Genomic DNA, 23,022 nt, shown 5'->3' with positions numbered 1-23,022 from the left:
TAGATTACAAAAAAATGCATCATTTAGATGAGAATATTTGCAAGCCATGAAAGAGTATCAAGAAATTGGCTATCTTTTCTTAGTTCACTACTAAGGTGAATCCATTTCCTCTAGTAAATTTAGTTCTTAAGAAGTCCACATGTCAGATTAACTATGAAAAGTTATCCAGGGTATTTTTTTTAAACAAGTTTCTTTAAAAGCAGACTTTTAAGAAGTATGCAATAAATTTGAGAAAGACATTTCCAGCACAAGATACTTACTTTTTAAGTTCAGCCCTTAAGTTATTATATGGAATTGTTACAAGTCAACAGTAGGTGGTTTATAAAATGTAATTTTATTTAATGTTACTTTGCTGTTACAGAGGGCATAACATTTTCACAAGGCTTTTTTGGGACTACAATCAATGATTAGCAACACACAATAGTGGTCCAAACTCTCTAACAATCACTGGACAAACTTGACACCTTCTCACATGTGCACAAACCTGCATGGAAAAGTACTAAATTTTATACTTGGACATGTGAACTTCAATTGGTTTTCCCATTCCAGTGTATTAAGAAATGACATGCACTTTAGTCTGCCAAAAAGCACTGCCTGTACTCCAGCAGTAACATGCTGCTTCTAATACATAGTAAAGTGAATACCAGAACTACAAAGGCAGGAGTGTAAGTGAACTTTTATTGGGAAGGGATATCAACTGAAACAGCAGCAACTGAAGATTAAGAGAAGCCCCTGGTTTTGAACACACAAGCTTCTGTATTACATGATACGGGAAGCAACTCAATTTGTGGTTTTCCAAACTTTAAATGCTCAACTTGATCTGGCCCAAAACTTCCATATTCCTACTGAAACAGATACACAGTAGCATGTGAAAGTCAATTATGGAAAGGAAACCCTGCAGAATAAGAAGGGAATGTGGAGAATTAAATGCTATGTGGAACACTCTTTAGTTGCAATTAACTACATTTTCATATCTTACTGTAATACAAAACACAGTCAACTGGCAGGAACTGGTTCAGATTTGTTTTTAAATACCAGGTACACTTTAGTCCGCTACATAAGTGTTTGGAAGTTACTCATGTTTATATGAAATGAAGCTATTAATACTTTTCTACAGCAGTAACCGCACACCAGGAAGGCCAGGACAAACACAAATCAAGGAATGGAGTTTTCCCAAAGCTGCAGTGTGAAAAGACTATAAATTGATTTCCATACACATGGATGGGTTTTCTTTGCTATAGGAAATCCAAGTGGAGCTATAAGGAATGGAGACGTGTAAAAAGGTTTTTTGAGAAGGAAAGGGAGAATGACGCCCCACGTGCAGTTTAGTTTTCTGCACCTTCTGCAGCATCACATTCTTCTCCTGCACTGTCTGATGTCCATAACTAGAAAGAAAAGAAGAACAGTGTCAGCTTTCAGAAGTGCAGCTTGAATTCCAAAAAGAGACAACTACTGAATGTGAGGAAAAGATAATGAATTAGACTTAAGGATGCCCACAGAGTACCAGTGCACTGCACAGCCCTGGCTGCCAGCACTTGCTGGGGCAGAGGTAACTGGACAGAGCTCCTCATGCACAGGGCACAAGGAGCTTTTCCCCTCAGGCACAGCACACATGTTCTCAATGGCTCCAGCTCTTGTGCCTAACAGTGAGCTGTGCCATTGATCCCAGGCCATTCAACAGCCTCAACAGCAGCTCCAAGGGCAACTTCCATTTCAAACACAGCAGGCTGAATCCTGCAAGTGTAGATTGCCACTTTGGTTATCGAAACTAAGCACTTCACTCTGCTAACAACAGACACTTCTACTGAAGGACTACTGCAAAATAATAAATGTTGTCACAATTTTAAACACAGTAATTATTCAGAGAGGATATTCCCTGAAAAACTGCCATAGTTGCATATTTTAATACAATTTAGTTGTTCCATAAAGCAGTTTCTTAAATGGTTCATCGTTATAATAACATACTCAAACAAACTGATTTTATTCTTAGTACACTGACATTTCAGAGCTTTTGAATGAAAATCAGGACAACAAGAAAAGCAAGCTACACTGGATGTCCACCAGGAGAAACTTTGTTTTGAGGTAGTCATCAAAAAAGTTTGAGTAAAATTCCCTGATAGGTCACAGATGACCTTTTTTAATTCCTTGTCCTATCTTAATATATTAGGTTGGGCTAAATGCCCCTTCTCCCCTCTACCATAAAGGCCATCACACCAGGAAGAATGTGAGCTATCCAGGCTGCTATTCCAGATTACACAGCATGGAGTCGGACATCAACTTACACAACATTAAAACTAAGTTATGAAAAGGTATCATAGGCAAACAGCCCAAGTCAGTGCTGTGCTGTGTGTGAGAGGAAAGTAAAGATTTTTTTCCATAACAAATTCAGTCTAAGCAAACACCTGAAGAACCAGATAATACATAAAAAAGCAACTTACTGTTAGGTTGTCTCTAAGCAACTGCATGATGAGAGTACTGTCTTTGTATGAGTCTTCATTCAGTGTATCAAGTTCTGCAATTGCCTCATCAAACGCCTGGAACAATTAAATCATCTTTAGCCTTTCTATTAACTGATCATTAAACAGAAGCTAAACCTATCAGAAAAGGTAGCTTAAAAAAAAAAGCAACATCAGATGTTAAATGACCTGCTCTACTTGAAACAAAACCATACTACGGACATAATAAAAGCTTCCCATGCTGCTGAAAATTTAAGTCACATCGTAAATACAGCCTGCTTGTACCCCTTCAATCCCACCTACAATATGAGCTAGGAAACCAGAAACTTTAAAATTCATAGTTTTAAGCATGAACTCTCTTCTACTTTCCCTGCAGGCAAACTGGAAAAAAAAAGTTCCTTACCGTCTTTGCCAGTGTGCAGGCAAGCTCAGGATTGTTGAGAATCTCATAATAAAATACAGAGAAGTTAAGAGCTAGACCCAAGCGAATTGGATGTGTTGGCTGCATCTCCTTCTTGCTGATATCAAATGCCTCCTGATAAGCTCCCTGTGAGTTTTCTATTGTTTCTGTAAAAGAATGACAAACAAAGTGGTTTTGGGTTGGCTTAAATTTTTTAATAGATATTCCTACCTAGATCACTCAATTTGTAGGAGACAGTATATAAGCCTGTTCTTAGGAACACAGTGCACTTACTTTAATCAAAGTAACGATTGTACACCCATGTTAAGTACAGCTGCCACACTGACAAAGCACAAGGAGCAAATTGAGCTACTACAGAGCAAAGGTATTATTCAAGAGAATAAACACACTAAATACAGAGAACTTAGTAAACACAAGCATTCAAGACTACTTCAGTCTTCAGTGGCCTTTGATACTTTGGAGGTGGGGAGGGGGGAAATATTTGTTCATTACTTTTTCTACAGAACTCGTACTGCATTCCTTTCTCAGGATGGACATGTTCATGTGAGTTATGTGTGCAGAGTAAAGAAGGCCCAATTCCTTGAGGAAGTTTGGAAGGCATGTACAGCATTTTCCTGAAAAACTGAAGGTTTGCCTCCAAAATCTGCATGTAGACAGGTCAAGTTTAAAAGCCTCAATGTTGTGCCCAGAATAACTGGGACAAACACCACAAAGAAAAGAGGTTATCAGGTCAGAGAGTACTTCGGGAGTGCTACCTATAATCTATTCCAGATTCACTTCTGATAGACAACAAAAGGGCCAACAGCTGCCCTAAACATGCTGCAGAATGGAGAAAAAAAAAGGTCATTGCCAGAGCTCAAAATACTCTGTGAGGGAGCTAGCTAGTACTGGTACTGCTCCAACAAATGCTGGTAAAAGAACTTGGTAAGTAAAATATAATAAGTATTGAAAAGAGTCAAGACAGACAGTATTTACACGTAATGAGTACCAAAGGACTATCCATTTGTTGAGAACAGGTGAAAGAAGGCAAAAGGCTAGCAAATCCAGGAGATAAATTAGCTTGTAAGCACATAAAATATATTTGAAGCTGAGAAAATAAGCAGATGTTTTTGAGGTGGAACATCAGAAAAGCTTAAAGTCTTGAAGTCTGTAAGAAGTTAAGCAGAAAAGTCCACATGGTGATACAGAAACTAACTTCAGAGCTAAACCCCAGCAGGATCTGCTAACAAGGCTGTATCAATCAACCTCTCCTGCACTGTATCCCCTATCAGCATGTGTGGCATTTAACTGCAGACATTTTAGCAAACAGGAGCTGGTATTTCTACACTGGGACAAGCCCAGATTTGTAGCTGTTGCTTGAGACAAAGTATAAATCAGATGATCCTTGGGAAAGCCAAAGGCAAGTTTTCTCTGCTCCCCATGGATTTGCTGCTGACACTTGAATCAAATTAAGGGTTAAGAATTTCTGAATGCAACACATTAATGCAAAGATTTTTACTCCATTCTCTATATTTTCATCTTTCAATGTGAATGCTCCTACAATAGAGGCAGACTAACAAAGCCTTTACTGAAGGGACAACCAGCCCCAGCCTCTCACATGCACTGCCATCGGTTTCAGGCAGCCAACAAGGACAGATGCTGCCACACCCAACCCCAGGGGACACCACAGCATCCAGGGGTTCCAGCAGTCCCTCTCCCTGGTGTCACAGCATTACTGCACCACTAATTTTGGTCCATTATGTAGAGACAGATCACTAGCTTATGCCACACCAAGAGTTTTTAACATCACAACACTATCTGAGCATCTTGCAAGACAGTTTTAATAATTAATTCAATACATCTGCTCAAAAGAGAGTTAAAATCTTCCCCAGAAGAGGTTCCCGAGGTACTTACAACTACCCATGCACCTGTTCTAATTCCTAGGAAAGGTCTACAGTCTCAAGATGCCCAGCATCAAGTGGCAGTTTCCAGGCTTTTCCTGCTGAATCCAAAAGCGCAAACTAAAATTCCCATGAAAATCAATCATTTTAGAGTACAGCTCACACTTGCTTGAGTAAAAACCTAGTAATTTTGTGGGTTCTTTATAAACACAGGTGACTACAATGAAGTCTGCTTCACAGTGAAATCGTTAAAATTTGAAGACCAACAGGACTCTACCATGGAGCACAAAATGTTACAGAGATTTGTTTACTCTCCCGAGCCAACTTTCAGTAAAGAACTACAAACAAGCAACATTAAATATATTATCATACCTTCACCTACATTGTTTTCCAGAAGATTTGAGTAAGCATTATGGAACAACTCTTCAGAAATTTAGGGTAGATGACAGAACATCAGCTAAAATTCCCTGGCATACTTAAAGGTCTAGTCAGATTTTGCTCTCAGTCTGTATGAAAATTGGAGATTTCTGACTGAAACACAGCTAACTGATGTGAATTTGGAGTCTGTGTATTTCATTTCCTGGCCCCTCACCCACAGAGCAGAGCTGGGAAAGACCCAAGGTACTTACGTTTTCTGTCATCACCACAGGCAACCTCAGCAAGGTATCGGAAGTAGTCTCCCTTCATCTTCAGGTAGAATACCTTGCTCTCTGGATTAGTTGCATTAGCTATTAAATATTTGTCCAAGAGCTCCTGAAACAACAACAAAACACACATTGACACATTGCCAACACCACTGCAACTAAGTTCAATCTACTTCTCTCCCAGATTCGAGTTCATCCAGTTTGGATGGACTCAAACATTTGCTACAAGGGTAAATGGAGTTCTAGGGCACATTTAGAATTAGAATAGATGCACACTTATTCCAACAACCTGAGCTGGCACACAACCATTAAGATGAACAGACAACTGGCCTATCAGACTGCAAGTAACAAGGAAAGCTTTACTGATGTACAGTTTCAGGACCAAGTTTAGTTTCAGGATATACATTTCTCATTTCAAAAACATTGAAATGAGTAAGCTTTTACTGGAAAAGCAAAACACGACAAAGTTTCAAAGCTACTTTTTTTCCCCATCAATTCTGTTTATTAGACTTGTGATAAGCAATCTCCAGCCCACCTACCACATGGAGTCAAGGATTCAAACCCATTCAGTCAGCAGCCAACCTCACCAAACTGCACCAGCTCTTCACAAGGCTCTAAAGGAACACCTGCCTGTAGCTCCCTCCTGGATATGAGGGAGGCATCCTCATATCCACCTTGCTATTCCCAGAATGGAAAGAGCTACACAGCGCTCTCCAGCACACCCTGAGCTGCTGCAAACATCATTCCCCTCGTCCACAGCTCCCCTACCTGATACCAGAAGGACAAGGAAAGGTTTGCAAGCCTCCAGCAAGAGAAGGTAAGTCTCTCTCTAAGGCTCTAAGTCATACTAAGACAGGGGTGAAGAAAGGAGAGAAGAGGTACAGGACTTTCCCCTAGAGAACAGGGTAGCTCAGAGAACTGACAAGCAGCAGAGCAGCCTCTGGCTGACCTTGCCCCTGAACTCCAGAGATTTTACCCAACTCATTACTATAACCACCCATGCTCTCCAGAGTTGACAAAAGATGCAAGTGAGTTCAGATACACTCAAGGAAACCCTGCAGTACTCAGAGAAACTTCACAGTAGGAATATAAGTGATAAAGATCTGCATTTACTTGTTTGGAAAGTAAATAGGTCAAAATAGAAGCAGAAAGTTTCCACAAAGCTTGCAGCTGCTAGTTAAGATTTTTGCTACATGTATTTTTGTTACATGTTAGGACCATGTATCCAAATACATGAAGCAGCTACAAAGGAAATAGTCACAGAACTGTTAGCTTTCTGCACAAAAATCCTTTGCAATTCAACTGACTACTAGAGCACTATAATCAAAACAAGCTAATTTTAGACACAAACCTACTCCCTGTACACACCACCATGCTATTATTACTTCCTTTAAGGATCAATAGAAGCAGAGCAGTCTCGTTCAAAGTGTTTACTCAATCCAAGTCCATTTGATGTTTTGGCAACTATTTTAAACTGACACTTGTAGAAGGGCACTTCCAATTGGGTTAAAAAAGCATTTTTGCAGCCAAACTGTGTGTGTCCCATGGATGTAACACTGCAGTGCCCAGACAGGCTGCCTCAGAGATCCCCACCAAGGCAGTAAGGCAAAAACAGAGTCATACCTGCCCTTGATACCACTCTAGGGAAGGCAGCAGAAGGGAAGATGATACCAAGCCTGACACACCCTTGCACCTACCAAATCAAAGACAGATGCTTTTAGGAGTTTCTGTAAGGCTTTAATAAAACCACTGCCAAAGCCTAGACACTGGCTATTTGGCAAAGGCATAAGTGAGGAATCTGTGTAACAGTTTAACACAGCCAAGCATACAGGGGCTTGAGCAAGCATATAGAACAGTGCAGCTCACTGGTGTTATGGAAAAAGCAGCAAAACCTTAGGGCTGTTTCAAAACAAGAGTTAAAATGTCATAGGCAGCTGAGTAATACAACATTGTATTAATACTGTTATTGTGCATGAATCATTCCATACTAGAATGAGTTATTCCCACTTGACAAATTTCTGCAAAGAAAAGAACTTCACATTTTGGTTCAATGTTTTCCTACTGCTTTTCTCCTACGACAATGTCCATGTCAGCCATAGAAATGCAACACTGCACAAATCAGTTTCAGTCTGAGACAACAATGTGGTAACATCAAGTCTAAAATTTGAGTTTGATTTTCCAAGAAACTGCCCAGAATGATGACATGTGACACACAGTACACCTGTGGTTTAGAAAGGTTCCTTAAATCCACGATGTTTGAAGAGTAACCACCAGCCTCCAAAAGCCATCATATGGTTGGAGCTACATTAAGTAGCAGAGATGTGACCTATCCATGTGCTCAGATGAGCTGTGCCACAGTCCATGGAGCACTGACCACACAAGCAGTGAAGATACTATATAGCATTTTAAATAAGGAATTTTGCAAAACTGTCTTAGTTTCATTTTTCAAATACTGAAATACAACTTTCAAGATGTTACAACTACATCAACAAGGAACAATCAGGCATTTTTCTTTTATGCTTTCCAAAACACAGAAATTTCCTGTATGCTTAGCACACAAAAAGTATTACCCATTTTATTACAAAATTTTGTCTTTTTGTAGAAGAGGCAGCTCTAGCTCTAGAGCTGATCTGGCTTGGTTATGGCTGAAAAATACTTAACCCCTGGAACCTAATGCACACTAAAGAATGCTTACAGGAAAGCTTTAGCGTGGCAAATTTAAGCCAAATCTGAAAGCTACACTCCCTAGGGCATCAGGGTAGGCCCATTTTTTCTGGGAATATGAAAGGATTTTGCTGTGCTAGCCCTCCACAAGCAAGCAGCACTGTGGCCTGTGTGCCAGTGCATCCCTAAAATGCTGCCTTTGTTAGGCACATCTGATAACCAGTGGCTCTGTCCAAACTTCAGAGAAACTTAGAGACAAAAGTGATGCAGAGAATGAGCTGCAGTTTTTCAGACAGCAAAGAGTGGGTTATTTCCTAGGCACTTCTCAGGCAGAGAAGCTCAGCAGCCCAACAGCTCTCACTCCCAGTTCATCTTAAGGGCCTCTTAATCCTTCCATAACACAAGTGGGGAACAGACCTGTGCCTTTTCCTTCAGCTGGGGTGGAACATTCTCCTTCTGCACTTTACATGTTCAGTTTTGTTTTTTTTTTTTTTTTAATAGCCTTAAATGGAACAAGATCTCATTTCTGAATCACGTAGGATAGAACAGAATCCAAACAGACTTTGAGTGAAGCTGATTATTTTTCAGGCCAGATGTTAGTCTTTCAAATCAATAATTTATTTGCTGTACTTCATGAGCCATTCATCTCAGGATTGTCATAACTTCTCGGAAGGCATCTTACCTTCCCTCTCAGAGACAAAATGTTGGTGGAGTAGTGAGAGCACACAGCACAGTAAGCCAAGTTATTTGCTTTACACTGCTGTGAGTTAGTAATAGCAGGAAAACTCACAATTTCCTGCATCTCTTCTCTCATCTTTCCTCACCTGGACATTTTTACCTTTCTAGCAGAGAGAAATTAGCCAAGAATCCTTATTTTCAACATCAGCTGATATTAAGTAAAATGGCTACAGGCAGGCAAAGCAATGAAGCAGACCACAGAGAACATCAAAATTTTTGTGATTTTACCTAGGCAGAGACAAGCACTGCCAGAGGTGTGATTCTGGGATGAAGTAAGGCAATACAACAGACTCCATCCATGCTCACACACAATGTGCCCATCCCTTTCATGTATTAAAATACAGCTGCCACTATCACTTAAGAATTGCAGCTCTTCCCATCACCTTCTAAAGCAAGCCTTGAAAAACCAGCAATGATGTGCCCTGCACCACAAAACATGCCTGAGAAGCTGCATGAAAGCCACACAACGCCCAGGCTGCTGATCTGCTCTGATGGGGGTGCCTCAGAAGCAGGAGCAGTATGAAGATGCAGGAATCAAAGCTCTATCCTCAGAGCAGACCCTTTGTGTCCCACTGCAGCTGCATTACAATGGGTTTGCAGTGTGACAGGCTGTGGTTGGTGCTGCTGCCTCCCCCACACTGCCATATTTCGTTCAAGTGGCGTGCTGGTCCTCCTAGAGCGTGACAAGATTTCCCACTCCTCTTCTCCTAAGTGTTGCTCATCCATCTCAGTTTATTTCCACCTTCACAGTGTGCAAATACTCTTGTCATCCTAACAGCATCATATTCTCACATATGGTATTCTTTTCCCCTCCCATGAAAGGAAGGTTTATTTATCTGCTATAGAGATGCCAGCAACAAAGGGCTGACACTCCCTGGAACAGGTCTGCAGCTGCCTCAAGAACCATGGAGAGCAGGCTGGGAGCCTGGCAGCTGAATACCTCTTCCCCTAAAAGCTGTGGCTTTTGCCTTTTTCTCTCCATTGGCAAACGTATTCCTCTACATGCAAACGAAACTTACATTTCAACTGCCTTTTTGGATCCTTCTCCACTGCACTCTTGCTCTTTCCCAATGAGGTAAGCACCCTCTCAGTCCCTTTGCCCTTCTGTTTAAGCAAGCTCAGGGGCTGAGCATGTGGTACTCACTGACCTCTGCAATTCACCTGAGCCAGAAACACTAAGTCTATCTGCTCTCACCACTTCCCCATTTTTTCAGCTTTAAGAAAAGCAAGCTCTGAAGGAATGTCAGGCATACCTTTACCTGAAGGTATGTCTGACACAGACAAAGCAGCTCCCTGAAGACAGAGCTCCTTAATAATTATTTGTGGTGTGTGCATCCAGCCAACCTCTCCTTACAATGCACTGGCACACATCCCCTGCAATTCGTGTTCCAGCCCCACTCCACACATGCTTCCTGTTTTCTCTTTTCAGGGCAACACCTCCTTGAAAAAGCTGACATCATAACAGAAGTCCCACTTTCTCCTCCCCTAAGTCTATTTTAAAAGGCAAGACTGATTGAGACACTAGGTTCAGCCATAGTGTACACTAAATACTTTCTATACAGTTTAACTACAGGGTAGGTTCAAGGCACAAAAATACCACTATCTGGTCTGTGCTGTTCTCTCTTTCCATATATCCAGCAATAAAAAATCTCAACAGCAAAGATGAATTTGGAAAAAAACCATCTTGAATACCTAACTGACCTTTTAGCTTCCTTCAGCAGTTGTGCCACTTAGACTTCATTAAGAGCAGCAAGTACATGAGTGCAAGTCTCCTCATATATTCCAATACCACTAACTAGTGGACATATTCTTCACACTTAGCCATTCAATACCAGAGGATAAAGGTGAACCAGGTCAGCTCCAGAGATTATCTGCTCATCACAACTAGTTTGAGGCCAATTTTCAAAGGACATTAAAGACAGCATGTGCTTAGGTACAGACAGAAGTTCTCAATGTGGTAAACTCAAGTAACCCAAAACATTTACAATGCCACCATCACTCAGATGTCAACACCTATGACATGTCTGGGTCACAACACCAGCACCAAGTTATTTAATGTTATGATATTAAAAGACAGATATACATTGTCATTTGCATTCCTCACTGAGTAGTTTAATTTTGTTCCACTAAAAGGCAAAAAATCTATGTAAAAGCAACCATCAGAAACAGCAATGCTCTCAAAAAGTTTGTCCCATAAGTTAAGCTGCTGCATGGTGTTTAGCAAGGAGGAGTGTGCTGATGCTCTAAATGGCTGGCACAAAACTTTCTGAATGAAGTCTATGTTGGATAAAGTTTGATTTTTTCAAGTCATTCTGTTTCAGCAATACTCTTGAGCCTTAAGTCCACGTATCTTACTTCAAGATGTTTAAAATACCTTATTTCAGCACCATCTCCATCTTCTGGGAATGTAATTTTAAAGGCTATTTTTAAAAGTGAACATCCTAACAGTTTGTGTGAAGTAACTGGCATTACAGGTTTTAGTAATTTAAAACAATGTCCTTCACCTGGCTTGAACTCCTATGACACAAAAAGCATCTAGAAAAAACCCCAAATCTTATAGTAGTAATTTTTTGACAAAGAACAAACTAGTAAATATCAATGCTTATAAAATCAAAGAAATTATATTCCTTCTTACTGTATAATGAAAAAGTTTAATTATATGGGAAAAAAAGAAAGAAGAAAAAGAAAAAAGAAACCAAGCTGAACTTCTTCTCAGCAGCTCTTAGCTGTCCAAGTGTTCTCAGACCTGCCATTCCACAGAGTACCAATTTTTCACAGGTTTTACAGGAACTAGACTGAGTTCCATTGCAGTTTCCTAGATGTTTCTTTGTTTTCTGAACTGACACTGAATGTTCTCTATTCTGAGCTCTAAGTGCTTTTGGGTTGTTTTGTTTATGAAAGAGCACAGCCACCAGGAGCACAGATGTTACCTGGTAACAGCAACTAGCTGATTACTTAATGTTGTACCATACACTAATTGGCCAAACCCCACAGAACCAAAAAGTCACACGCAAGTGAAAAAACTGTTTCAAAATAAACCTATTTTGAGACAAGGTTCCTAAAAATAATACACAAGGCACAGAGTGCATGTCAACACTTCTAGCAAGTTACCTCACCACCCTGAAACATGGATCCAACATCAGAGTCCCATCTAGATGAGCAGCCTGCATCTCACAGGAACACCAGGAGTGTCTGAGGCTGCATGAATTCAGGGCTGCAGTATGCAAAGTATTTGAAAGAATTATTCTGTCCCAAGTATTTCTGATGGTCCATTCAGATCCAATATGAAACAAAAAGCTCTAGAAGCAGCCTAGACAGAAATGGTTTCCACCCCAATTGCAGTCAAAAAGCAAAGCTACCATTGGTGAGGCAGCTCAGACCAATGTAATCACCTAATATAACTTAAATGTGAATTTAAACACATCAAATATTCCAGAGTCTCTGACAGCACAGATGATTGGTGTGGGCTCAGACCTTTCAATAAGGCTTCTGCTCACAAATGACTGCCTGTTTTAATCGTCTAGCAGAGCAGTATTTAAGACTTCTTGACTATTTTAAGTAAAATCAGTCATTCCAAAGTCCACAGTATGACTCACTGAAACCTAGGTGTTTTTTAACGTTCAGCAGTTGTTTTCTTGACAGGAAAGGGAGAGTCCCGTGCTGCAACAGTAAGATCACTTTACTTTCAACACTGTAATTCAGCAGAACTGAGTTCTTCATCCTTCAGGATTCAAGCTCTATGCATCAACTCCTTTTGGGAGAGCATCAAGTGATTTTCATACAGACCTCTCCAGACTAACAGTGTTTCAGTTTATGTATTGAGGAAAATATGTGTGTACCTTTCCAGTAATGGCATGGCCTTAAGATGACCTGACAAAGCACTACTGAAAGCAGAGACAAATGTACCTGACATGAAAACAGAGAGGGTGACCTAATTCATCTTTTCCTTTTGGTTCCATGTCTTTGTCTATATAGTTTTAAGAACTGGCAGCCAATACCTAGGATTGGCCCTGAATGAAGTATCTGGAATCTCACTTAACAAATGCACTGAAAACCTGAGCTGCAGCACGTCTGCCCACACTATTCCCACCTGGGGTTGAGATTAATTTAATCTAGAATTTACACTCACTGCTTATACTTCTCCCCAAGTTAGAAAGTTCTGTGGTCCCCAGAGAACAATGGAAGCCAGGAACTAGAAATGTATGGAAATACAAGTTCTCCTTTCTACAGATTTTTCAGACAAGATGAACAATACAGTCAAAGTCAGAGAACTATTTAAGTTTTTATGGAAGACCCTAAAGTTTTCCAGTTTCCCCCCATCTAATGTAAAAATGACTATTAAAAAAGAAGTCATTCCTCTTTTCAAAAATTATAAATTTTTGATGAATTCATGGCCATACAACACAGCCAAAAGCTTTCAGGAAAAATTCCTTGGTATCTGGCATATTTATCTCAGATTGATTCTAACATTCTTCCACGACTGCGTTTTACATATTTCTAATTCCTCAAAATACTTCCAAGTGCTCTTCCCTTCTTAGCAAACACAAATTTTAGACACCAAATTCTTCCCTTCAGAATCCTGGCCATGTAAAAGCATCTTTCAGCATCCATTCACAACATTGAGTAGTATCACAGAATCAAATAAAAAAGTCTAAATTTTCATTTAAAAGCACTTTATGCTCTGCAGCTACAGAAGCCTAAAGGTAAGGTTAAATGACTGGCCAAGGTGTAGCTAGACTAACAGCATTTAAGAGGAACAACAGCACATGAGAGTTATGTGGTCTTAAGGTACATTGCCCTTACACAAAGCACTAATTTTGACTTGCTTCAGTTCTCATCTCTCTTTGGGAGCTCTTGATCAGAGGCTTGGGATCACTGAAACTCAAAATGGCAACACAACAGATGCACTTTCTTCCCACTGCATAGTGTAGCTTGGAAGAGCCTTTTGCATCATCCAACTTTATCCTGAAGGAAACCCAGCAATGTATTATTTTACTCAATCTATTGGGACTGTGATTGGGAGCGTGCCAGTAATTTGTTATTCCCCAAATGAGACAACCTAAAACAACTTCCTGAAGAAGTTCTGTCCAGGAATGATGTGGCTGTCGGGCAGGTAAGAATATATATAGTGTATTTAGAAAAGCTATTATTAAAGCAAATGCAAATTCTTCTGTGTTCAGAGCTGAACACTACTCATGTATCAGGCTACTTCAGTGAATGGATCATATAAATCAAAGGAGAGAATAAAGAGCAATAGAGCAAATAATAAACCCTTATCAATATTAGAAACTGCTAAATCAAACCCATGATTACTTACCAAATTTAGAGACAGGTACAAGCAAAATCATAGCTAATTCAGGGCTTCCAGTTCTTAGATCTTGACACCTGATGTTTTGGTGGGTGCACAGACTACAAGATGTGAAACTCAGCACTCAAATTGTTTTGGTGCCTCTCCTAAGTGCCCAGCTCACACAAACTGGGCACTGTTATATATTCAGATATACAGGATGGGTTAGCAAATGACAAGCTTACAAATCCTCAGTATGCACAGCTCAAGTGTTCTCATGTTGGTTCCAGCTTCCTGGGCTGCAGAAAGGATGAGGAGGAACTTATATATCCCTCCAATAAACCTGGTGGAGCTATACAGAGCATCACAAATGCTGTGCTCAAGAACAGTTCTTACTTACCTTATTTTTGTGACAAAATTGGCTTCAAGTTCATTGGCAGTAAGAAAGCACCTGGCCCCTCAGTCTCAAAGGCCAAGAGCATAAAGCTAAATATGAAAACATTGATTAATGAAGCATGCACCTTCACCTACCAAAGTATACCCATGCACTTTTACCAGCCCTTCCTCTGCTGTTTTCTTTGCTACCTTCCTCTGAAAATCAGGCATCCTCCCACTGCTGAAACCAGAATACCAAGTTGCAGTGCCTGTACAGAAACTATACAATCTACTCCTTTAATACTGTACTAAACGACCCCAAATGGCATAATGTCAAAGAAATCAAGGGGAATAACCTTCAAACTCAAGTGTGTTCTTTCCCCATCAAGCTCTCTTCTCTCTCACATCCAGGCTTCTGTGTTTTTCCTCAGAAAGGCCCCTCATCACATTAGAATCCAAGATAATAGAAGTGCCTGTGAGACAACTGTCTAGCAGGTAAGCATGACAGTGATTTACAATATCTGTTAAAAGCTTCACTGCATTAGCAGAAAAACAGAATTTTTGGTTTTGTTGTCCAGTTCCACCTAGTGAGCACATCCTACTTTCTCAAGGCCACCAAAGCCATAAATGTCCTCCAAGAAATTTAGTAATTCTAGACAGCATTCAGATGTAAGGGAGGGAGCAGCAAGCAATGACTGCATGGGATGGAGGCTGCAGCTCCAACAGAATTCCTTGAACTATTCTCAGCTGGACTCTCTGTTCAAGAACCTCAGTGCACTCTAGGCTTTGTTTCTGCAACAATCAGTCCCTTTTCAGAAATGATTAAATTTCCTTTGCACAAGAGTGAAGATTCCAGCAGCAGATTCTATTGAAAGATGACAGAGAAGGTAAGAGAATGTAAAACTGTGAATAAGTCAAGGTCAGATCTAAGTTTCAAGCATATTACACTGAAAAAAAATTAAACTATTAAGTTCCACAATGCTTACCACAAATGTGTTGATGGTTGCTAGAGGTTGCACTAAGAATACAAATCATCTCTCTCTCCACAAATTACTTTCCACAAAAAAATATTATTTATTCCAAACTACTCATTCAATTCACATTCACTCCACAATTCTGGACTTCCCAAAAAGTAACATTCCCAACCTAACTTTTATGAAGTAGCCTTTCCCTTCAGTCAGTCACTTAAGAATAGTAGTTCCTTTAACTTTAGAGGTTAAAAGTGTACTTGCAACCCTGTCCCAACCACAACTAGGACAACTAACTCAGGTCCAAATGCAATATTAAGTGATTAGCATGCCTGACCTTCAAAATAAAACTGCATCCTCCATGGTTTCCTGTATCAAAAGACTGTATGTAATACCCTTTTATTTATGGGTTTCACCTCTATACCACATACATTTCTGTACAAACTCTCTTCCCTGACAATAGCAACACAGAGACAAAGAATTCACAAGATATGAAATTTTGGCAATTGTTTAGACAGCATCATGAAGCTGATACCTACTGAATATGACAAATTTCTGCATGTGCAAAAAAACCCACAAAGATTTCATTTTTCTGTAGGCCAAAAGTAACAGTAGGGAAGAAATAGGGCTATGGTCAAAGTTATTCATCATCAGACATCAGATATTTTAGCTGATATGAGGAATCTATTTGCTGCTGCATGAAAATGCCAACTTCACTTTCAATGGATCTCTTAACTTGTGCTGTTGAAACAAACTGCTCTAAACATCACCTTCTAGCATGGGGATTTTTGTTCTACTCATTTTAAGTGACTAACTTTAGAACTAGATCTATAAAATGGGTAATTATCAGAAGTGGACAGGTTTTTTTACTCATTTTCATTCGCTTTTATTGTTTCTTAAGTATGTGAAGCAGCAGCAACAACATTGCAACCTCGGGGAGGAGGGAGGGAGGAAGGAAGGAAAGGGGAGCTGGCAAGAGCAACACACCAACACACGCTTTCAACAATTACCAGTAAAATCTCAGAAGATCAAAGCATCCCACCAGCCTTAAGACAGTGAAAATACAGACAATACACACCTATAGCTCCAAACTCCTTCATTGCAGGCACTGCCACAGGGTGGCAAAAAGAACCAAGAGCACAAGTAATGTGACTGCTCCTTCATTTCTCAGTTCACAATGGCATTGCTCCTTTCTAGAGAAACAAGCCAACACGGGCCTGACACAATACAATGTAAAAACGTTTCCAGAGGACACTGTGAAAACTGATGTTGAGAAAAAAGCCTCAGGTATGTAACTTCTACACACAATTTTCTAAGAATATTTAACAAACACTTTAACACTTCAGCTAGAGACAAAAGAAGCAACAATCAAGACACAGTTGTTTTCAATGACTAATGACTTTGCATATTCATCAAAATTAGAACTGTGGGCAAGTAGTTACCAAATCTTATCTCTGTTACTCCACGAAGAGCTCCAACACATCGGGTCCTAGAAACTGAACACAAACAGGAACAAAAACCCTCGAGCTGTAAGCGGAGAGTGCTCCCAGGCAAGGGCTGCTGTTTTCCTGCCTTCACATTACTGCTCTCTACAGAACAAAGGAGCCTGAATGCAACACAAGTTAGAGCCATGCAAAACGACCAAGGCTTTCAGAAAACCCACCAGCTTAATCTACTTTCCCAGAAAGGTTCTAATTCAGAAGTTAACTTTTTTAAAAAAACTACTGTCACTGAACAGCGAAGTGTGCATAAAATTAAGCAGATCTTATACTGTGTTTTCCATCTTCAAAGTTCCCTACATCATTTCACTAATTATAGGAAAGTTGCTGCTGCATCCACCCCTTGTACATTATCTAGTACCTGTCTTGAAATAACTCAGGTCAAGAGAAAGCAACATGAACTTTGTGCTCAGAGTATATGAATCAACATAGCGTAACTTTATCTTGAAAAAAATTGAGTTGCTAACCTGTTTCTTTAGCCAAGGAGAAGAAAGTTTCAAGAACAGTTCTAGCTATGAGTCATAAGGGATGATTCAACATTAACTCTCTACATTACCAAAGACTTAGTCAATCAATACAGGGAGTTCAGCAAAACCTCCTAGTGTACCTTTCAAATAAAACATTTATGCAAGTTGTTTGACAGCCATACCATTTCTCTATTAAATAGCTACTCTCATCTGAAAGACCAGTCATAAAATTAACAGCTAAAAAGCATTCAGATCATGCCTACTTGCAAGATAGGCAGTTAAATAATCAGTAAAAGCTTTATTTTTATGTATATATCTATATACAGATATCTCAACGTAATTCTGAATGTTTGTATTCTAGTGGTGATTAAATTTAAGTACTTTATCAAACCATGACCTGAAACAATGTCTACTTAACTGGCTTGGGGCATTTTTTTGCAGGAAAAAAAGTAATTACAGATTCCATGTTCCTGCCATTTTAATAAAAAAATTAGCAGCATTTTTAATACTAGAACAAGTACTTATACATGAAGATTTAGAAATATGCCACACCAGTAGTTAAAAAAAAACCCTTTTGAAAAAACTGTTAGTAGTATGACTAACAGCAGTCACACTCCACCCAACACACCCACCCCTGCTAAATCCAAATACTCCAGATGACAAGCAACCTTTCCATACTACTTGCCAGCAGTTGTTACAGTTTAGCTGCCTTCCTGGAATTAAAAAAGCATCTCTGAGATTCAGCTGAAGAGATGTGAAAAAGCCACAAGCTGTTACCATAGTACTAGTACAGAAGCAATTATCATTCAAAGGAGAAGCCAAACCCATGGTGTGGCTCAGCTTTAGGAAAGCCATCCTTTGTACCGCCCGCTCCTCCCGAATTCCAGCCTCTCACATGCTGACTCACGGATCATAGGAGTGGTACATGGAGAGGAAAGGGAGGCAACCAAGAGAACAGAACTGCACATGGCCCTCAAAGGCAGAATAAAAAAAGGAAGGCTTGCAGTAGACAGCCAACACCTCCCACCAAAGGAAGGCACATCTCTGCAGCAGGTCAGGACAGGAAAAGCATGCTCAGCTGCGGCTTTTGGTCTTCACTACTTCCTGCAGCCTCGCAGGGCGGAAGGGGAGAGCTGCCAACAGGCCGTTGGTGAGAACAGAGAATGACTGGAGTGCAGTGAAAAAATCATCCAGCACAGGAAGAGCTTGCTCTCCCTGCACTGCAGGGCTGTGCTAGCACGGCTACCAGAATCCCTGCTGGCCACCATCACATGGGTGCAGTAACTTCAGGAGGGACACCGTGTGAGGGGGATCACTGCCTCTCCCCATGGAAACACAAGCTCCTTGCCAAAATGGTACAGCCAGTATGAGATCACAGAATCACAGAAGTTCAAGACTGAAAGAGACCTATAAGATCATCAAGTCCAGCCGATGTTCTAACTGTTCAACTAGATCATGGCAGCAAGTGCCACATCCAGTCTTTTTTTGAATTCTTCGAGGGATGATGACTCCACCACCTCACTGGGTAGATGATTCCAGTATCTGACCACTCTTTCTGTGAAATATTTCCTTCTTAATTCTAACTTACATCTAGCTTGACGCAGCTTGAGACTGTGTCCTCTTGTTCTATCTGTTGTCGCCCGGAGAAAGAGGCCGACCCCCAGCTCACTACAGCCACCCTTCAGGAAGTTGTAGAGAGTGATGAGGTCACCCCTTAGTCTCCTTTTCTCCAGGCTGAACAACCCCAGCTCCCTCAGTCGCTCTTCGTATGGCTTGTGCTCCAAGCCCCTTATTAGTTTCGTTGCTCTCCTCTGGACACGCTCAAGTAACTCGACGTCCCTCCTAAAGTGAGGGGCCCAGAACTGGATAATAAAAGATCTTATGCATCACCTTCTCCAAGGCACTAGATTTGGTAAAAGGACAAAGGGAGATTAAGAAGTCTGAAGAGTGAGCTTTACATGGAGGTCCTAAGCAATTAGTTCTGAAGTGAGGCACTGAGTAGAGAAAGAAGAGTGACACAAATGCTGGCACTTATCACACAGGGTTCTAGTGAAACTTCTGTCACAGGAAGCAGGAATCCTACAGAAGTCCCATCATTTTCACAAAGGGCAAAGTTTCACAATTTCAATACACCTGTAACTGGAGAAACAATTTTGCTCTTGTGGAAGGCATGGGCTCTTGAATGTGCTAAGGAATTAAATGATTCATAAAGCTAATAAACATGAAAATTATTTTCAAGACAACTCACTTTGATTTAGAAAGAAAGAACAAACCTAGGTGGCAGCATACAAGGAAGCATACAGGTGTTTTCAGCACAATCCAAAGAAGCATTCCCTTATACATGAGTCAGAACACTTAATCAAGAAGAAAAATCAGTTACTTCCAGACTAGTCACCTTTAAATTCACATCTCCTAAGCAAATCTGGAACAAATTTACCTCAAAATTGTCTATTTCCTTATAGACTCGCTTCCTCCTGGTCTCACATTAGCAATACTAGACAGCAAAAAAAAAAAAAAAGTAGCTACGAGGAGCAAATCAACCACTGAAGATGATCTGCCACGAATTACTACTGCATTATGCACATGCAGTTTCCTGCAGATACAATTCCCTGGTCATGGAGAAGTGGGTCCAGCAGTCTCCACACTGCTGACACACATCTCTTGAGCTCCCACTACAGTTTTCCTATCAATAGCATCTGGAATTCTGCTGCTTCCACAGAAATGTACTTCTGTGCCTGATGCATGCTTAGGGTGTCATTCCAATCTTTACACCTTAGCTTCACATTGCTCCATCATTACTGCAAACTCATCTCAAAGATACCCTGAGAGGTCAGCTTGCATTTAACAAGGAATTTCTACAGGTCACTTTCCCCCTTCAATACAGATGTCCAAGTTTGTAAAGTCAAATTTATAACATTCCTCAAAATGTCTCTTGAAGACCCCTTCAGAATACTGTTCTTCATGAGGAAGTAAACAAAATGCACAATTGTTTCAATGTTTGTAGCAAGTTATTATCTGAGCTCAATAAAGGGGTTTGCACATTTCCAGCTTATCTTAGTAACAGGTTTACTAACCACAGCAGAGGCTAAATTGTCTGTATCTCTGCAACTACGTGGTTAAATACTACATATGGATCACTCCACCCAAAAATGTACCTTACAGACACCCAAAACTGAGTATCTCAAATACCTCTACACATATAGGGCCAACAGCATAGTGCAGCTGATCCTCCTCATCACGGTGACCCACGTAAGGGTTGCAGAAGTTATGGTACTGACCTCACCTACCCCAGCACAACACTGCATTACATACCCCAACCGAGTTCCCAATGCTTCCCCAGTACAGCAGCACACTTAAATACTGCATTTCTTAACCTTCAACAAAATATAAGAAAAAACAAAGTCCCCACTTACCAGCACCGTGGTGCAGATGGACCTGAGCTCAGACTCCACCTTCTCCCGATAGTCCTTGATAAGCTGCATCTTCTTGTCACTGGTGTCTGTCTTCTGCTCGATGCTGGAGATGACCCTCCAGGCCGAGCGCCGCCCCCCCACCACGTTCTTGTAGGCCACGGAGAGCAGGTTGCGCTCCTCGTTGGACAGCTCGGCCCCTTGCTCCGTCACTGCCTTCATGCAGGTGGCCATGTCATCGTAGCGCTCGGCCTGCTCAGCCAGCTTGGCTTTCTGGATCAACTCGGTCTTATCCATGGTGGCTGGCAGTGGGACAAGAGCAGGGCAGTAGCAGAAGAAGCTGGAGATATCACACTACCAACACGAGAATGCACCTCAAAACCTGACAGAAAGACAGCAACCATGATGCCAAGATAAACACCACCGAACACGACCCTACAGCACCCACTGCAAGCCAGCAAAAAACGAGAATTACTGTGAGCCTTGCCTTCCCTTCCCCATCTCCAGGTGCTCCTCCTGGAGAGGCGGACTGCAACACCCTGCCCTTCCACGCAAGGCTACGGGGACTCGTCCCAAGGGTCCACCCCTCGGGAAACCACGACCTAGAAACCCAGGCGGAGAAGTCACACTCGGACGGCAGCCAGCCGCCCAAGCAGTGGAAATAGCTGCTTTTCCATCAGAAAAAAGTCATCACCCCGCTTTTCCTTCGTGCCCTACGTGAGCATATTAATATGCCCTCTAACAGGGACTGTGGAATGATTCCTGGTTACCACCCTGCCCAGGGCCCTCGCCCAAATCCCTGCCTCCGTGCGCTAGCAGCCCTGCGGGCGAGCGCCGGAGGCAGGCGGGCATGAATGCCGGGACTGGCGGGAAAAATACATAATAAAAGCGGCAAGGCGAGCTCGGCGCCGGCGAACGCAGCAGGGGTTAAACCCCTCCAGGACCCGCCTCCCTGGGGGCGAGCGAGGCCGGGGCCGCGAGGCCGGGAAGGGGGCCCCGGGCGCTTCTCCTCCCCGCGGCGGGGCGCGGCGGACCCGGCCTCCCGTCTGCCCCGGCGGCCGCCGATCCGGACCTCGGCGCGGCGGGGGCCCCGGGCTGCCGGCGGGGAGCGCGGCGGCTCCCGGCACACGGCAGCGGGTGCGGTCTCGGGCTCAGCGGCCGCGTCTCGTGGGACGGCGAGGGGCGCGGGGGAGGCCGGCGGAGTCCCCGTGGCGACGGGGCGGGAAGAGGAAGCGGCGGCGGGTGCGAAATGGCGGCGCTGGATGCACCTCCCGCTCCCCGGGGCCGCCGAGCTCTCCACGCCGCGATCACAAAATGGAGGACGCGGCGGGAGGAGGCAGCGGAGCGGGGCCCATCCCGCCGCCGGCCGCGGCCCCGCGCTCACCTGGGTCCGCCGGGCTGTGGGGCCGGGCCGCACCCGGTCGGTGCCGCGCTCGGGGCTGTGGCGGAGAGAAAGAACCGCTCCCGTCTCGGCCGAGCCAGCGCTGAAGGGCGTTGGCGCGCGCACCGACCCGCTGCGCGGCCCGCGCCCACGCGGCCAATAGCGGCTCGGCCTGCGCGCCCGGCCCCGCCCCCCCGCGCACTGCCGGCCAATCGGAGAGGAGCGCGCCGCCGCGGGGGCGAGCGCGGGCAGGGCGCGAGCTCGACTGGGCCCGTGGGCTGCGGCTGGGGCCACGGGGTTTCCTCCAATGAGATCCAGGGTGGGGTGACGTCACTGTCGCCATGGTGACGCCGCTACAACCCCCCCCTTTCCCCCCCCCGCCCTTGCCTCTTCCCCCCCGCCCGGCGCCCGGGACCGGGACGGGGACCGGGGATGGAGGCGATGGCGGCAGCGGGGCCCGGGGCTCCCTGTGGAAGGGCCCGGCCGAGGCGGTGCCCGTGGCGGCAGCGGGGCGGGAGCGGGGGGGCGAGGCGGTGCCCGGGTCCGCAGCACGGCGGCTGTTGTTCCGCCCGCGGGCGGCCGCGCCCTCGGGCCGCTGCTCCCCGCAGCGCCGGCGGGCGGGAGCTCCCGCAGGAGCGGGCGGCGAGCCCGGCCCTGCCCGGGCGGCCCTGCGGCGGCTCGGGCGCGGCACGGCCGGGAGCGGCCGGGCGGCCCTTCCGGAGCGGGCCGGGCGAAGTCCGGGCGCTGCCGCCGCCCGGTGCCGGGGCTGGCCGGGTCTGGTACAGGCAGTGAGAGGCTTCGCCTTCCCGAGTACGTGTTCCCGGAGCCACAC

At 43.3% G+C, this 23,022-nt stretch overlaps 1 protein-coding gene across 1 annotated transcript; it reads right to left on the bottom strand.

The window, feature by feature from the left end:
• Window positions 1-315: 315 nt before the first annotated feature.
• Window positions 316-22,335, bottom strand: YWHAQ (tyrosine 3-monooxygenase/tryptophan 5-monooxygenase activation protein theta). Its single transcript, XM_058020348.1, has 6 exons — window positions 22,194-22,335; window positions 20,813-21,191; window positions 5,387-5,510; window positions 2,860-3,023; window positions 2,439-2,534; window positions 316-1,385 (listed from the first exon to the last, which is right to left on the bottom strand). Exons 2-6 carry the CDS (start codon window positions 21,104-21,106, stop codon window positions 1,326-1,328), a joined length of 738 nt encoding a protein of 245 aa, XP_057876331.1. The 5' UTR covers window positions 21,107-21,191; window positions 22,194-22,335; the 3' UTR covers window positions 316-1,325.
• Window positions 22,336-23,022: the final 687 nt, after the last annotated feature.

The sequence above is a fragment of the Melospiza georgiana genome, chromosome 3 (assembly GCF_028018845.1).
Source record: "Melospiza georgiana isolate bMelGeo1 chromosome 3, bMelGeo1.pri, whole genome shotgun sequence".
In the NCBI taxonomy this organism is placed as follows: Eukaryota; Metazoa; Chordata; class Aves; order Passeriformes; family Passerellidae; genus Melospiza; species Melospiza georgiana.
This window is presented reverse-complemented; position numbering and strand designations above follow the sequence as displayed.

Bases quoted from the DNA above. Each gene is read 5' to 3' on its own strand.
- YWHAQ (XM_058020348.1), bottom strand. From the start codon at position 21,106: ATGGATAAGACCGAGTTGATCCAGAAAGCCAAGCTGGCTGAGCAGGCC. The intron at 3,024-5,386 runs GTAAGTACCTTG...ATTCTTTTACAG, and splicing joins CTGTGGTGATGACAGAAAAC to AAACAATAGAAAACTCACAG. The intron at 2,535-2,859 runs GTAAGGAACTTT...TAATTGTTCCAG, and splicing joins CCTGCACACTGGCAAAGACG to GCGTTTGATGAGGCAATTGC.